An 18510-nucleotide genomic window follows, 5' to 3' on the forward strand; every position below is an offset into this window, starting at 1 on the left:
AAAAATAGTTTGTAATCTATTCAGACTGATGAGTTGATTTAAAATGTTATTTAATATATTAACCTTACAATGCCATAAAAAATACAAAACAACAAAAAAATTAAGGAGATAGAAAAAAGAAAGAAAGAAAAAATATCAGGGGAAACAGAACCCAATTCTAACTTCAACCAAATTAATAGGAATCGTCGAAGCCACTACCAATCTTAATAATATCTATTTCCATTCGCTTATTTATAATAGAAAAATAGAAGTTTGCCGCAACAAGCAACAGCAACTAGCATACACATTAGAAAAGAAAATGATTATATACAAACAGGGAAAAACATTAATAGTATACATGTATACAGTGTCAGTTTTATTCCCTCATTAATTAGTGGTTTTCAGTGTTACAGGCAAGTAAAAATTTTTTCTATGAGGTTTATAAAGTTCAGGAGCCGAAAAATTTGATTTCCGTTCGAGAAGTAATAAATTTGCTGGGCTTTTAAAAGAATGAGTTAAAAGAGGGTAAACGAACTCAGCTTGTCACAAAAATTATAAAACAGTTGATAGCAGATAAGGAAATTATTTTCTGCGCGCGGGACTCTTACTTCCTGAAATTCCTCACCAATTTGGTGCGTTTTCACTGACGATCTCTGCTCTTTATCATTATCGCTCACTCCAGAAGATGAAACTCTTCAGCAATTCACTTCTTATTTTTCCGCTTCCTTCCGAAATTTCTTTGCCACCTCATCTCCAATTCGTTAGCTGTCGTCGCTAAAATAATTGAATGTATTTATTCATATCCAGAAATTTGTGAAGTTGTTGGACATCTAGCCTATATTCTAACGGGAAATGAACACCTTCTGAGAACTTATCGCCAAATAACTCATTGCGCATTTTAGAGAGACAAAGTAGTTTCTTACTATTCTGATAATCCACGGGCTGGGACTTTTCCCAGCTTGTATGAATTCGAATAGCTTCCATGAGATTTGCGATTTCTTCAGGCTTCCTCTTGAACAAAAGACGGGTGAACTTAATGTTCTATTCATGTATGAAAAGAAATAGTCAAAGTTTCTATAACAGAAATTCAATCTCAAAACGTTTTCTCCTACGCACTATTGCTACAAACAAACGCAATAACGAAACCTGTTTAAATAGCATTGAATACACAAAGAAAGGGAAATATTAAAGCTTTACAAGCCCAGTTTTATGCCTTGTATTTCCCCAAGAAATTCTTTTATATCGTTTCCAAAGTCAAGGAAAGCTTGCGTTTTTCACGTCGACTAATTTTACTCATTAGCTACACCCGATTTAAAATAGAAAAAACGAATTCAGCTTCCCTCAAATATTGATTGTAAAGCATGCAGCTGAAGGTTTGTTACTCTGGTGTGTATTAGGAAACAGAGAATGAAAGCTTTGTTTTTGGCAAGTAAAACAATTTCTTAGTTAAAATTTTCACTAGTTTGCCGATACACAAGCATGTTTTCATTCAGAATCTCCACGCTCTACCATCATAATAAATCGCGCTCCAAGTTGAAGTTTAGAGTTTTATTAATTCGTTGGTTGTTTTCTTGGATATCTAATTTTGCTTGATTCCTTTACTTTTAAATTGTCTCCATTTTGTTAGCTGTGATCGCTAAAATACTAAAATGCCTTTATTTAGGTTTCAAAATTTGTGACTGGTTGTTGGAAAGGTACAACAAACTCTAACGGGAAATTAATGAATACCTCCTAAGACATTATCGCCAAATAAATCATTAGGCTTGTAAACAATACTCTAGAAAATCAAGAATTTAACTGGGACTTACTTCTGGATGAAGAATTCGAGTTTCTTGAATATTCTTTTATTTTTTGTGAGAGTTGCGACGCCGTAGTCTCTTGTTGACTGAAAAGCGGTTACTGACGACGAGTTCTATTCTTCTATTCAATATGTGCCCGTTGCTGGGCATAAATTCGAAACTACAATTTCAATCTTCAGGGGCTTTATGTCTACCAAATAACACAAACAGAAGTAATAATGCCAATCACCAACTACTCAATGTAAAATTGTAAACTCAATGTAAAATTGACATGCCTTTATCTAGGTTTCTTCTCTTCATTATGTGCCTTTTGCTAGGCATAAATTCGAATCTACCATTTCAATCTTAAGGCGCTTTATTTTTACCAAAAAACACAAACTGAAGTATTAAATGCCCATTACCAACTACACAATGTAAATAAATTTTGCCAATACTTGACATGCATTGCTAATGTTATTAAGTAGCGCAAATAATTTGTCAAAATCTGCCACTAATCAAACGCCTCCACAACACGTTGGCAAGAAAAGTTTGTAATCTATTCAGACTGATGAGTTGATTTAAAATGTTATTTTATATTTTAGCCTTGCAATGCCACAAAAAATACAAAACAACAAAACAATTAGGCAGACAGAAAGAAGAAAAAAAGAAAAAATATCAGGGAAACAAAATTGAAGTCTAACTTCAACCAAATTAATTGGAACCGTCGAAGCCAATACCAATCAAAATACTATCATGACTATCTATTTCCATTCGCTTATTTATAATAGAAAAATAGAAGTTTGCCGCAACAAGAAACAGTAACTAGCATACACATTAGAAAAAAAAAATTATTATATAAAAACAGGGGAAAACATTAATACTATACATGTATACAGTGTCAGTTTTATTCCCTCATTAATAAGTGGTTTTCAGTGTTACAGGTAAGTAAGAATTTTTTCTATGAGGTTTACAAAGTTCACGAGCCGAAAAATTTGCTTTCCGTTCCAGAAGTAATAAATTTGCTGGGCTTGTTAAAGAATGAGTCAAAAGAGGTTAGATGAACTCAGCTTGCTACAAAAATTATAAAACAGTTAAAACGCAGATAAGTGAATTATTCGTCATACTACACTTGAAGTGCCCAGGTTTAATTTTGGGTCTGTACATGAAACTTTAGTATCTTGATAACCATTGATGATTAGGTTGAGAGCACTACTTTTGTAATTTGGCTACATTTAGGCTTGTTGGTCTTTTCTCTTTCATTGTTGCAATTTTCAGTGACAGGACAAAGAAATTGTGACAAGTAGGGGCTTTTGTGGCAATAGCTCCTAGCTACTTGTCACAATTTCTTTGTCTTGTCAAATGTTACTGTAAAATAATGTTTACGGTTTGCTCCCGTGGCTGACGTGTCAGAGAAACGCAAAAATTAGCATTTGAACATATCATGTTTCCGACCTTAGCTTAATCTGATATCAGAAAAAAAAATAAAAGAAAAGAAAAAAACATCTCGATCAAGTTTTCCCATTACTGATACCGGTGAATTTTTTTAAACTGTAGTATCAAATTTGACAAAATACGAAAGACATAACACCAGTAAACAAATTAATATGCAAGTTTCACCAACTCGATCTGACGAGAACCTCATTATATGCAAAGAAAACAAAAAAATTCTCTCAGTTCTGAACAGCAGAAGGCGGAAGATTGTTAAGGATGAAGATAGTAAGTTCACTCTTTTTGGTTATAGCTTGTGGATTTATTTTCGTTTTACTGTTAACTGTAACAATACTTTTTCTTTTCTTCTGTTAAGATTCTTGCATCCGGCACCGAGACAACACAGACACACAGTTACTTCAGAGGTAAGTGTTCACTAAAGCGAATCGAAGTGTCTTACTAAACAGGTTTTGTGTATTTTTTGTTAAAAAAAATGCCGTCGCAATAAAAAGAAAAAGAAGAAGAAGAAGAAGAAGAAAAAAACTAGTAGAAGCTCTTATAATCTTACATCCCTTTAATACAATCTCTCCGATTTCGAGAACATTAGTCTCTTTTGAGTAAAATAAATAACCTAGCTTTTATTGACTCAAAATTATGATCTGACATTATAGAACCTCTCTGTATTACCAAATGAACCAGATTAGCGACGATTGCTATCGCGAATCACAGAATTGAAGCGATAATTTACAAACTCGTCGTTTTCGTATAGAGGATACGTGTCAAATTTTTATTACGGGCAAAAATATTTTATCGAAACTGTCTGTTATCTCTCCCATATTGACATTATTTACTCGGCGATTTCAAAGTGTGAATAATTGTTATATCAGCTATTGTTATTAGCAACTGTTCGTACTTATGTTAATCTAAGATCTAACTCTATTGAACTCGCTTATATTATTTATTCCTTGAGAATGGCGTCATGACGTCGCCGAAACGTCTGTTAGTTTTTACTTGCCTGTGTAGTTCGTACTTATAAATAATAAATAAAAAAAAATAGGAATTTCAGTGGAATTCACAGAGTGGCTCTTCTTTCCACTGTTTCCAGGTCGAATTGGAATTTGGAAATGTTGGTTTTTGTGGAGGGAGGAAAACCGGAGTACCCGGAGAAAAACCAGCGGAGCAGGGACGAGAACCAACAACAAACTCAACCCACATATGACGCCGAGACCCGGGCCACGTTGGTGGGAGGCGAGTGCTCTCACCACTGCGCCATCCCTGCTCCCACTTGTGCTTTTCAACGCAGCTTTTTATCGCTAAAACGAGACAAAAGCGGGGATTTGTTTGAAGATTTAGAGAAATTAACCAGTCGTGACCAAATTGAATTGTGAAGGTTAAGCCATAGAAAGGTTAATTATATTTATGTATTTGTAAAAATGAGAAGTGCGCTAATGTTACATAGCAACGCGAGGCATTGATAGCTTTCTAGATTTATCTAGCGATTATGAATAAATGCTGCTTTTCTAACAAGAAAACAAATTGCTAATTGCTGTTTTAAAAAAGCGTCGATCGCCGTTTGTTCATGCAGTCTTAATTTAGCGGCGTGCGCCCTCCAGATACATTTATTGCATGTAGACGGTTGCAATTGCTTTATACCGTTTATGGATGATTTCGTAAGCACTGACTGAAAAATATAACCATGTTTTCCCATTGGCATGTCAAGAATCTATTTGGCTTCATTTTCAATGCAAAACATTGCCCACCATCCGCGCAAATTTTCCTAAATGAAGGAACTATATCTGCCGCTGTTCAAAGTATAAATAAATGTAAAATTACCGTGACAATCAATGCCTTTTGCACAGGTTCGTTTCAGCGGTATTTGTTCGTATTTGGCCTCATTGACTCAGAAATTCAGAACTAAATCTGATGAATTTGAAATCTAGACTTTACTTTTGTGAAATATCACTCCAAATTTTTTGTAACACAGATAATATTTTGTTTTTGGGGAAGAAAATATATCGTTAAAAGGCCAGTTGAGCTGCGGTTGGCTTTCGAAAAATATGACTTGAATTTTTCAGCTAAAGAAGCCAAACAGAACAGAATGTGTTGTGCTTACAACAATATGTGTTTAGAAAGGCTATGAAACAATCTGCATGGTAACACACAGAACATCGTTTGAAGTATTTTGCTTTAATGGTCTTGTTGGATCGCATTCATCCAAAAATGTACAGGAAAGATATATCCAGTAACAGAAACATCACTACAACTCTTGTCATACGAGATAACAATTTGTTTTCAGAGGGCAGCTGAGGTTGGCTTTCAGAACTGAAATTAACTTGTGTGACTTGAATTTTTCAGCTAAAAAAACTGAAGACAAACAGAACAGAATGAGTTACGACAATATGTGTTTAGAAAGGCAATGGAACACTCTGGGAACACAGAGAACATCGTTTGGAGTATTTTTCTTTAATGTTCTCGTCGGCTGCCCAGCTTTCCTTCGCGTTCATCCACTGTACAGTTAAGATTTAATTCACTTTTACTTTTTAACTAGTAAGAGGGCTCAATTTATACTTGACTTCATACCGCTAACATCACTGGTGATTCTATAAAATGATCCCATTACTGTAAAACTACTTATCGTATAATAAAGGAATAATGAAATTTCCTTTATTAAAGTTTAGTTGAGTGCATGCCGAGCTGAGAGGCTTGCTCTCTTTTGTCCCAGTCAGTGTTCTTAGTTTTTTCTCTACTTATTTAACTCAAGAAATTTATTGAACTGGAAGGAAAGGAAAATGCGTGATTTTGTTTGCGTTTTAAAAATTTTATGTGGTAAACTATAGAAACTAGCGAATAAAGAACTGTTTTGCTTTTAGAAAGATGACGAGACATAACAAAGATGAACCTTTATTTGTCTCATTGGCCGCATTAAATGCTGTTATTTAAGAAAGAAGAGAAAACTGATCTAACAAAGAGAAACTCATAATTTAGATTATATCAAATGATACAGTTTTTTGTATCCAGCCCAAAACTGATTTAGTTGCGGAATGTCACAGCACCAAGAAATATAATCTTATTCCACTGCATATTTCCCAGGTTGGTTTTCCGAAGCCTCAAGAGTGGCCTCAAGAGTTAGCACTTCAAACAACATTTTGTCTCTCCAAAGCTTAAAGAAATTATTTCAGTCGGCCGACGTTACAAATGTTTGAAGCATTATTTCAACAAAGATAATGCTCGTTTCTCAACAAATTTACATACGAAATTTTGCAACACATTCGGAAAGGAGTTTTTCTATTATTATAGTTTTCCAATTTCATTTCTTAATACTTTGTAAACCCAAGCGGGTTTTCATTTAAAATAAAGCACAAACAGTAATAAGTAATGATCATGAATAATTTGGCTGTAACAAGGCAGGGAAAAATGGGATGGAAGACGCTGTTACTTTGACGAGTCATTGACACTAATTAACAAATCGTTCCAGCGAATCAGTTATTATCCGTGCTGATAAGAATCTGAAAACTTTAACTAATGTTAATATCAATGTTGTTGAGTCTTGGTGAGAAGCAGCTCGAGAAAAACATCTCTCTACTCGGTAAATTAATCAGTGACTAACGATGAGATCAACACTGGTGTTGTAAGCGAGTTTAATTTTTTTTTTTTTTACGATATCCTCGTCCACCTTGAGGAGTTGCCTAACACTCATTTTCTCTTATAGTTCTCGCCTTAAATTTAATTCTCGCCAGGCTCAAATTTGCCAAATAAAATTGGTTCATGTAAAATTTTGCAGTTAGCTTGTGAAAGAAAGAATGTGTCATCACATTAACACGGGAACTAAAAACCAACCATTCGTAAACGCCCCTCTAGCTACAGACTACAGAGTTCAGAGGTTGCTTTTGATGGATGTTATTATGCTTGACTATTTATGTGCTGAGAAATGAACAGCCTTAACGAGCCTAATCAGTTTGCTCAATCGTTTTGATGGCCAAACAGAAAATGTTTTGATCAGTTGTACTCTTATCTATAAAATCGAATTTCATACTGACCACGGATTTCATTGCATCAGACTTGCTAACATGTTTTTTTTCCTCGAAATATAATATAACTGTTTTACTTGAAGGTCCCCAAAATTTTCACCTTGTAAAAACAAATGTTCATTTCCATTGAATTTAGTTCTGACAATTCTGCGAAGCGGAGTCAATCGCCCGCCATTTTGTTCAAGTAGTGAATGTACTGTAACCAAAGAGATTGAAAACTGCACTGCGTTATTTGTTGAATTTATTATATGCTTCCAAAAGGACTTTTTCGAGCTACAAATGCATTCCAATTTATAGCGGTTACCAGTAACACGCGACCTAACGCCTTCAAAAGACTCCGATAAAGTTGCGTTTTGGTGGACGTCAATCAAAGAAAAGCCGTTGAAATTGTTTTGAATTCTGAGAACATTTCAAGGCAACAGAACGAAGAACTTTATGAAAGTTGCTTTCCAAGACAGGTTATCTAAAAAATGCGCCTTGTTTATGAAACATCTGAAATCGCCACACCTGACAATTAATCAGCGATGCGTGCAAGTGAGCAAATTATCACGTGCAGTAAAAATAGAAATTTTTAATTCAAAAATACTTTTTATAAGCGCTTGATCTGGCTAGAGAATGAATTTAAATAAAGTTTACCCTCTCTTAGCGAGGTAAAATTCTTAGTTTCTTGCAGGGTCACTTTGGAATCTTGTCAGAATTCAAAATAATTTCAACGGCTTTTCTTTGATTGACGTCCACCGAAACGCAACTTTATCCGACTCTTTTGAATGCCGTAGGTCGCGTGTTATTGGTAACCGCTGTAAAATGTAGTTACAAAATTTTGAAAGAAACAATCAGCACTATCATGTAAATCGAGATACACTGCGCTCTTCCTTTGACATGTCTCAAAGCTGGATTTGCTTACCCTTGAGTACAAGTTGTTCTTTATTTATTTCAGGAACAGTCGACGGCTTAGTCATCGTGCGTGCGAGTGTAAACATCGCCTCCTGTGAGGAGATAGATGCCCAGGATTGAACATTCTGTGAAAATTATTATGATTATTGCGAAAATTACAAAAATTTACAAAGGTAACTGTTTCTTATTAGATGGAAAGGAAGTGAAAGACGGAAGGTATGGATCCTTCTTAGAAATTAACCATAACTCAATCGCGATTTAAAGCAGTTCTAAAGTGCTAAGTTTATTCTTTGTTTCAAGGGAGATGACAGAAAACTGTCAAGAAATAAAAGTGGAAGGATTTATACATGGAAAATGGAAATGTGATCTGGTATTTTATCAAAATTCACGATATTAAAATTGTTATTTCCAAACTGAGTGAACAACTATGCTTCACACAAATACAAGATGTAAAGGGAAGAAAAACGGGAATAGAAGACGTTGTTCTATTGGACGAAACAGTAACTAAACAATTGCTCTGCAGAGCGAATGGGGTTGGTTGTTAGAATGTGTCAGTTGTTTCACAAAACTTGTTTCGACGAGAATTCAATTAAACAAAGCAACAATAGGGTTTTGTTAACAAAGAAAGCTTACTACTCCCGGAAGAGTGCATGGCAGGAAGGAACTGAAGGACCAGAAGGTGCAATATTACTGTTATATTATAGTGATTTGTTATATTGTGGATTGTTTATTCGCTTTGATTTTCAAACTTAGATACTTTTCTCTTTTATTTTTTTTTTCCTTTCAGCTTTTTATTTTCGCCGAGCAAACGAGGTGCTGTGTAAAGGTAAACGATATAAATCAGTGTTATGTTAATTTACACTAACATGTCTTCGAGAAACTGAGAATTATTCGGAGATTTTAACGATAAGGGTGTAAAATTTGGAACACTTGGCTAACTAATCTTTCGTGGTTTGATACATTGAGCGTGTTAATTCCAGATGGAAGAGTTTGATGCGTGTCTCCACTAAATTAACCTGTGTGTTGGATAATTTCGAAGAAAAGTCAAGCGCGCATGTTGCTTCAGTAGCACGGTTACCAAAACAACAAGGATTCTAATCGGTTCCTCATCGTACCCTGAATTCCTCGTTATCCTTTCAGTGGTGGTCACTTTACAGACCTTTTCTTTTCAGATGTTGTTTGTAAACCGACCCCTGATTTCAAGCCATTTACTTTATAGTTTTAGTTAATACCGTCTGCGGATTTATCGGAAAAACACCAAAAACGAGTCAAAGAGCCTGAAAAAGCAATTATAACTGGCACGCTCTAAAGAGAGTTTTCAATTTTAGCTCGAAGGAAATATGTTACCTCTGAAAGTTTTCGCTTTCTTCCTAAGTTCAGCAGAAATCCGCCTTCAAACCGAGTCAGACTTTCTAAAATGCTGGGCGTTCTTAAAGTATATGGTAGTTATAATGGAAAAGAATTATTTATATTGCAGTGGGCTGATCCAACAGGTCGAAAATTTGATCGTACTTTTCAGTATACCGATTGTAGCGGGATTTGTCTCTATTTGTGATGTTTTGATTCGATTCGTTTTCTGAAGTGTTAATCTAATTCAAGGACAATTTGTACACTCGTGTGAAACATAATAACAAACTGAAGTGTTTAAATTCTATATTAACTTTTAATGTGTCGTAGTTTTCAGTCAACTTTTATATCTGATACGATATCAAATTATCTTCAGAAGCACATTAGTATTAGTGTGACTGCGTCTCATAAATAAACTAGAAATACGTGACTCGCAAAACCTCGCGAAGCTGGGGCTGGGTGGAAAGCCCTCTTTCGTGTTGTAGCATCAAATGAGGAGATTAAAAGGTTTCTGAACATAGCAAGTATTTTGATGAGCATGGTCTTTTCGTAGTTCCACAGGCTAGTTTGCGGTTAAAAATCTATTTCTGACGCGATGAAATGTACAACAGGCGTGCAGCGCTGTCGTGTTCGATGAATTTATTTCCCACGGAAAATTATTTTACCGCGGCCACAAAACGTGTAATTTCTTCAATGCAATCTTTCACAAAAAAAGATTTCTAAAAGAAAGGGAAAAGATTGTGGAGAGATAGTTCTGTATCCAGTGAATATTGATGAACATTGCAGTTGAAATTTGATCATGCACGCACATTTTTTCCGATGTATGCAAATTTTTTTCAGACGACGCCAGACAGTCTGACGTCATTCAAGTGCGGACACCTTCAAAAAAACATATATATATATAAATATATTTTTCGCTCGAATTCGCGCGGCTTAGCTCCGCTCGGGCCGGCTCGGCCCGACAAATTTATTAACCTCGCTACGCTCGGGCCTTCGGCCCTCGCTTCGCGAGGAAATATATTTTTCGCTCGAATTCGCGCGGCTTAGCTCCGCTCGGGCCGGCTCGGCCCGACAAATTTATTAACCTCGCTTCGCGAGGAATTAAATAACTCAAAAAAATAGACAAATCCGTGTGACCACTGTGTTGAATGAAAATATTTATTTCAGTCGTTGAAGAAGAAGTAGATTTTAGTTGATTAACAACACTGCCCGTATTGTTTGTATGACATTCAAAATTTGTGTATTTCAACGTGTAACTTATTCAAACAAAATTATAGACGTGGATCATTTCGTTGGACGATTCAGAAAGATCTAACCAATGGAAGTCCTTGTTTTATTTATGTACCTTACAGGTTAATTCAGACTCCAAATGAGTTTTAACGTGCAACTTGTCAAAACAAAACAAACCAACGAAATAATGTCATTGGCCAATTTAGAATGACGTAAACAGTGAAGTTAAAACGTGTTTTTACGTGAAGCTTATTCACCGGAGATAAAAGTTCTGTAACAGAAAAGGATTTCCATTCTTTTTCAGTTGATTGCAGCCAAAGTAGGAAAGGTTAGTACTTCTTTAATTCATTTAACTAACTGAGCTAACAGAGGGGTATGCCACAATACTAAAGATAACAGAAAATGCATCATGCGCTGAACTAGCCTTAGATTAGAAGAGTCGTCGTTAGAGAAGGCATAATTATACTAGAAAATCAGGTCAGGGGAAAAAAGGATATTACGAACATCGCAATAATTCATAACGTTCATGGTTTCAGGCGGAATATAGCTTCTTAATACGTAATCACAATTATAGTTTACAAATAATGTTATCAGTGGTACTCAATATGAATAAAAATATCGAGAGCTATTTACACTGATTCATGCAATAATTTTAATAGAACAACGATTAATTAATTACTCAAAAAAGACCAGCGCAGTTTCTTGATCAGTCCAGCTTGACAGCAGAACAGAAAAATATAAAATTCCATCAAAATTAGCGACGTGCTCGCGATAAATCATGCTATGAAGTAAATACAGATCTTTATTTTGTATATTCATATCCACAGGTATCAAGATAAAACCAAGATATGAACATGAGTATACTGCTGACCACAACATTATGTGTACTGCTGTCCCTGCTTATCACTTCGAGTTCTGCGAATGACAACAGTAGCAGCAGCAAATCACGTGACAACAAGGTAAAGAGATTTCGATAAAACTGTTTCCCTATTTCTTTCTTAATGCGATCCATTGCTGAAATTATGCCGCTTCTTTCCATTTCTTCCTCGTGAATTGTTCGTTGGGCTTAATTTAAAAGAAGCTCAACTTCTTATCAAAACGGTTATATAAGATTCTAGATCTCATGCAAATATTGTGTGTTTTATTTTTAGCTCTATCGTGTTGCATTAAGGCCTTTTTAATTAAAATGAACATAGCAAGAATTTGACGGCTTGAATGACGCCCATCGCTCTACTAACGCTTTGTTTACTCTTCACTCAGACGCCATCTTATGGTTCTTGTGGTCACAACGCTTGTTTTTGCGCACCAGGGATTCCAGGCGTGCCAGGAAGCTCTGGACCCGCGGGACCAGCAGGTGCTGCGGGATCATCCGGCAGTCATGGACCTGAAGGAGCCATGGGCCCGCGGGGAATCAAGGGCGATGAAGGTCCTCGTGGAAGACAAGGCCCGAAGGGCCCCAAGGGACCTCAAGGATCCTCAGGTCCAGCAGGTCCACCTGGAAACACCGGCAGTAAGGGAACTCGTGGAATTCAAGGTCCTTCAGGCCCAAAGGGGCCCCAAGGACCCTCAGGCCCAGCAGGTCCTCCTGGAAGTAAAGGAGATACAGGTGCTCATGGAAATCAAGGTCCCAAAGGTGTTCAGGGTTATCCGGGGTCCTCAGTACGTAGGTGGAAACAGTGCGCCTTTCAGAATTTGAATGACGGAAGGGACACAGGTTTGATAAAGGTAAAATCTTTGCAACCACGAAATCGTACTGTAAAAAAAGTTTGTTAGAAAAGCTTTTGTCAGCCATGATCTAATTTTTTTGTTTGTTTTTAGTGTCTATGGCCTATATAAAGTGTAGTTCCTTTTCATTCTAAGGGCATTAAGCTTTCAAATGTATTCAATAAAGCATTATTATCATTGCCATTGCCTTTTTTCTACACTCTTATTGTCATTTTATTATTATAAAGTTAAATCGCATGCTCCTTTATCCTGTTAAAGGTTTTTATGTCTCTGGGCAGTGGGCAATGTAACTTATAAGACCTTCTTTTTGTAGACTAGACTCACACTGTTGATAGCTTGGTTGTGGTTTCTATTTTTTTATGTTATTTTTTTCTCGTCGTTGTCACAGGAATGTATTTTCAAGAAAGTGTCAGACGCAACAGCTTTACGGGTATACTGGGCTGGAAATCTGCGCATCGAGGGTTGCGATAACTGTTGCAGCCGATGGTATTTCACCTTTAACGGTGCAGAGTGCTCAACGCCTGCGGCCATTGATGGTGTAGTTTACATGGTATATGGAAGGGGCGGCAAAAACCATAAGAATTTACTCCGCCCACGTCACATTGAAGGAGTCTGCGAGAAACTTCGCAAGGGCAGGGTACGCGTGGGATTCTGGGTGGGAAGATGTTCTGGTTACGGATCTGTTGTTGACGCCTACACCGGCTGGAACTCAGTGTCCCGGATTTACGTAGAAGAAATACCTCCTCCACAGGCTTAAAAAAGAGCAGATTTTTTAAATCGGTTTTTCTTAGTTGAAAGTGATTGAAATGCTAACCTCAGTACTGTAGGCAAACATATGATAAACATTATAATTGTCACCAAACCAGTAAACCTAGATTTCATGCTTGGGCGCTTAAAGTAAAAAAAAGATCTTTTAATCAGCAGTGATGTAACACGAGAAATGTGCAAATTAAAGGGCGAAGTACATGAACAACACAGTGTTCCGTTTTTTTTTTTTTTTTCACTGTAGGCGATATAATGATAATGGGCTGTCATGTGAATTTAACTGTTTGCAGAATAACAAGAATCCCGTGTATTCGGGTTTGTGACTACCCCCGGAACATTTGACAGCCCGCTATTTTCATCTCCCAGCAGTGTGGCTTCCTTTCAATAATATCGTTTATAACGCTTATTTTTGAATCTCTTCGCTAGGAGCAAGTATTTTAGAAACATAAACTTACGATCGACCATGTCTTCACTCGTAACAAACAAAGCGCCCAACATCAAATGCCGGTTTGCTTACACTGAATTACAATAAGAACTGTACTCTTTTCACAGTTCCTAAAACGCTTTCTTTAGGGAATACAAATCAATGTTTTAGCTTTTTCGCAAAAAAAGTTTCATTTAACGGATTGTATTGATTTCCGCACAGTACACCCGTCGGTAAGATGATGATGCCATGCACAAATTTATTTAAGCTTAATAACTTCGCTGTTCTAAGCACCGCTTGACGAAAAATATCGAAACTCGGCTTACAGTGATAAAAACACCACGTTTAGGATCTCTTTTTAAAGCTCTCAAAAGACTCTTGGCTTATTGATATAAATAACAGCTTAAAGTATTTTGCGAAGAACTTAAAACCATCAAATGTCTGCAGTGATTCCTCGGAGTTCCTTCACATATCAAGAACATCACAAAGGAATACGCTGGCAACTTCGTGGCTCAAGGCTGCTGCTATTCACATGTCTTTTGAATTCGCTTCTTGGTCTTCCTGCAAAGTTCTCACCTTTCCTCGACCGATTGAAAATGAACTACTTTGCGTCATTCTTCGCGGCTGCCGAAGTGAGTTCCCAAAGAAATAAAGAGAGCCTTCAGGCGACAAAATCTAGCGGAGGAACCCATTTGTCAATGACGCACTTAAATCGGCGTGAAGTTGTAATGGAAGACAATGAACCGTAATGTGATAACGAGATTATTAAGACTTATCTGACTTGATTTTGCCTGAATCTGAACTTTCATTTGAATGAAAGTAAGCCCAGAAACGAAGTAATTCGACTTAGCTTTACTTCTTAACTTTACCATGAATATGAACTGCTTGTTTGTCTCTGCCGGGGTTTGGCGGAATTTGGTGCAAGGTCTCCCTTTAGTTAAATCAAATTTTCGGTTCACAATCTTAAACTGATATCTAGGGAAAAAGACTGAAATAAGCAGTCATAGATAAATTCACTGCTATTCGACAATTTACTCCTAATTTTAAGGCACGCTAATAGTTTCGTGAAAAGAAGATATTCTTTTCTTGTTCTAGTTTCAGTTAGTCAGCCATGACGTATCATCGACAGAAGAAAGTCGGGGAGCAGGGATGGCGCAGTGGTGAGAGCACTCGCCTACCATCAATGTGGCCCGGGTTCAATTCTCGGGCTCGGCGTCATATTTCGGTTGAGTTACGTTTGCTGTTGTTTTTCGTCCTAGCTCTAAGAGGTTTTTCCCTCCTCAAAAACTAACACTTCTAAATTCCAATTCGATCTGGAAAGTGTCCCTAATTAGACCAATTAGTGCTCAGCGCTAAATACATTGACACTTAAATAAAGTGATTTGCAAAAAAAGAGTGTGAGTGCTTCATCAGCGGTTCCAAACATCGTGAAGCTGATGAAAGAAATGGCCGCCGGCTTGCAAACGAATAGCTTTCGCGTGAACGTTTAGTTTTTGTTTGCTTTGTTTAATTATGCACTTGTCATCGGCTTCCCGGGGGAAAACGATGTGGACCTACAGACTTTGCAACAAATTCGAGCACCAGAGGTGAGGGAAATATGGGAGCTTAGATTTATGACGGCCTAAAACTCGGGGAACATGATATGTATGTAGAGACCTTGCTTCAATTTTAAAGAAAGAGGACCTTGCAAACAAGTTGTCTCTTAGTTTCTTTTCAGTCGATTGATGGAAACTTGGCGGACGAAAACAAAAGAGTATGTGAATAGTTAAAATTGTCACAGGAATGTTTTGTCTGAAGGAGCCATTCAAGGAACTCAAATGAAGGTTTCATGCTAAAGTACAACGCATTGGGTTTCGAATTAAGTAACAGCAGGCTAGACTGGGATTATTACATGTTCTTCGTCAATCTTTGCCGTTACATACGCAGTTGTCATTACTGGGGACAGGTTTTGAACAACTGTTTGTAGAGAATTCAAGCCATATGAATAAGTTTACATTTTTATCACATCTGTTTGTTTATTTTTTCCGTATTTTTGACTGGCGATTAAAAATATTTTCCCCTTGACTACAATTCCACTTCATCTGTTCGAAACAGGAAAATGTGTGCACGTACACAGGAATGTTAAAAAAATTGTTAAAATTATATTCACAGCTTCAGAAGATGCGTGATATTGAATATATTATTGACTCGTTACGGTTATTCGCGATCCGCCATCATGATGTAATTCCATCATCTATCACCAACCCTACAAATTTTCATCGCGATCGACTGCAGAAATTCAGAGATGTAAAGATTATGAATAGACTTCTACCACAGAAGTCTGGCTCATGAATTTATGCATCAGTCAATTAAAACCCCGGCCCCCTGATCCCCGGGACATAACGGCCCGGTGTTGAAACACCGCTAATTTAAAATCTTGATAGGCTGACACAGTCTGACCTGTGTAGATTCTTCAACTGAAAATTGAAATTTCCGAAGATTTTAGGGAATAAATCTTATTCCCCGAATTTACGAGTTCCTGTTGGCTTTTCCGAAAATGCTGACCTTTTCGTTCTTTTGTGTTGCAGAATTTTCAAGTGACAATTCGATAAAGAAAACGCTAGTTTTTCTCCACCATTTAATCCGAATTCCTGAGGCGGGTAATGTATTTCAGAACAGATATCCCACCACAGTGAACTATTGTGTGCACTCCTCTCTTAGGCCCGGTTCATACGTCGAATTTCTTTCGTGTCGAATTCAATTAAACTAATTGAATTCGACAGAAATTCAACGTCTGAATCAGCTGCCGAATTTCTGCCGTACGTTCGACTGGTCTTGTCGCATTATCCGGCAGAAATGCGGCACCAATTCAAACGTCGCATTTCTGCCGTGTTGAATGGAATTCATACATTTACCTACATTATGTTAATGTATTGAGCATGCGTAAATCAAGGCTGATCGTCCAAAATGGCGTCATGGCACCCGCGCGATTCCATCGAAGAAGAAAGCTCATCTGAAGTAGGGAAAATCTTCGCAGGAAACTACATGGAACTACTGCAGGAGAGCTATTGCAGCTCTGATGATGACATTGATGAAGAAGTACACAGTAAGGAGAATATTTTGGTCACGCGTATATTCGTCCGCCATGTTGGATACTCTAGCTTTATCATATTTTCTGCTGACCGACAGACACTGCAGTATCGACTTGATGAAGAAGTACACAGTAAGGAGAATATTTTGGTCACGCGTATATTCGTCCGCCATGTTGGATACTCTAGCTTTATCATATTTTCTGCTGACCGACAGACACTGCAGTATCGACTCTGAATTAAGTGCGGCACAAGTGCGACGTCTGAATCAACAGTCGCATTTCTCCCGCACTTAATTGAATTGAATTCGACACGGCAGAAATTCAACGTATGCACCGGGCCTTATTCAAACAGGCCATTTCCTGTTGCTTTCCTTTCGGTTCATTCTGAAATTTTTTGTAGTACTCAGTTCTCATTCTCCTCTTCCTTTATTAAGAAAAGCCAACTTTATGTCATCTTATTTTTTTAACCAAATTGATTGATTTATTAACTTTCAAGCAGCTTGCAGGAAAGACGGAAATGAAGCGTTTTCAAATAGGCAACCTTCATGGGTGTCAGTAAAACTCGGGGCCGGGGTCTCTTATTTTATTGAATAATTATTTCAGTTTTTTGTGTGTGTCTTTTTATTTCTTTTCTTTTTCTTTATCCCAAACGTCAATTTGCATCATCGGCAGTCCATCATTGCTATATCTTTGCATATAAAGGGAATGAAATGCAGTGGAGCTCATTTGTCAGGGACATCATCGCAAACGATCCGCGTCACATTTCAGTCAAGGCAGTCGAATAGAGAAGCTGCACAAATTTCTTTTCTAGTCCAGCGCCGAGTTCGGTATTGCAGAAAGCGAAAAGTCAAAATTGTTTTTACCTGAAACAAGGTTTTTTTCTTTTTGAATGTGCAAATTTCAGTGAAGAGAGACAAGTCTACGCAACACCCTCGCGCGTTTTAGCCTTTTTAAATCTGGCTGACACGAGTATCTTTTTTACAGAGCTAAATTGATTTTTAAAGGCCTGCGATACTCCCAAGTATTTGTAGCGGGTTTGGAAAATTTGATAGAGCCGTATGCTCAACATCACAGGTCATTTGTGGGTCAAATAAGGATTAATGCCTATAACAAAAGTTAAGTCTCTAGACCTTGGGATAGGTCATCGGTGACAGCACTCGATACAGTCCCGTATTCTGGCGGACACTGGTTCCGTGACTTGACTACCTTTTATTCTTCCAAGAAACGAAATGAGGCATGTTAAAATAATAATAATAATAATAATAATAATAATAATAATAATAATAATAATAATAATAATAATAATAATAATAATAATAATAATAATACTAATAATAATAATAATAATAATAATAATAATAATAATAATAATAATAATAATAATAATAATAATAATAATAATAAAACAGAGACCCCGACCCCGGCCCCGCCCCGCGTTTTGCTGACACCCCTTACGTATAGCCATTCAAATTAAAAATAAAGACGTAAGAAACAAATGAAAACAACAAGCAAAAAAGCTTGAAATTTTCTTCTTTCCCTTTTTCGAACTAATTATAAATCAATTTCGTTAACAAGCAAAGTTCCAAAACCCTTTCATTTGAAATTAAAATAACATTAATTCTAATAAAGTTGTTAAAACAGTTTTTTTTACCTTCTTTTCCTCACTTAATCAAAACTTAGTCAAAGCGCAACACATATATTTTGCAGTCGATGAAAAGAGAATGAAGGGAAGAAAAACTAAAACATTGTTCGAAATAAGCCCCTTAAAAAGCCCTCTGTGCAAAGATATAAACCTGGCTCGTATTTGGTACTTGAAATTTTTCCAGTAAATTAAGAAATGTA

The 18510-nt window shown here is 36.8% G+C and overlaps 1 protein-coding gene across 2 annotated transcripts; it reads left to right on the forward strand.

Annotated features, from left to right (window-relative positions):
- The first annotated feature begins 3576 nt into the window (after nt 1–3576).
- On the forward strand, nt 3577–13382 carry LOC146470919 (uncharacterized). Of its 2 annotated transcripts, XM_085121423.1 has the most exons (6): nt 3577–3610; nt 8895–8933; nt 10989–11012; nt 11512–11643; nt 11945–12409; nt 12798–13382. In XM_085121423.1, exons 4-6 carry the CDS (start codon nt 11533–11535, stop codon nt 13164–13166), a joined length of 945 nt encoding a protein of 314 aa, XP_084977549.1. In that variant the 5' UTR covers nt 3577–3610; nt 8895–8933; nt 10989–11012; nt 11512–11532; the 3' UTR covers nt 13167–13382. The 2 variants fall into 2 exon arrangements, with proteins under 2 accessions (XP_084977549.1, XP_084977548.1); XM_085121422.1 differs by lacking the exon at nt 3577–3610 and having other exon boundaries at nt 8043–8933.
- Nucleotides 13383–18510: the final 5128 nt, after the last annotated feature.

The sequence above is a fragment of the Pavona decussata genome, unplaced genomic scaffold (assembly GCF_977016875.1).
Source record: "Pavona decussata unplaced genomic scaffold, jaPavDecu1.1 SCAFFOLD_109, whole genome shotgun sequence".
Classification (NCBI taxonomy): domain Eukaryota; kingdom Metazoa; phylum Cnidaria; class Anthozoa; order Scleractinia; family Agariciidae; genus Pavona; species Pavona decussata.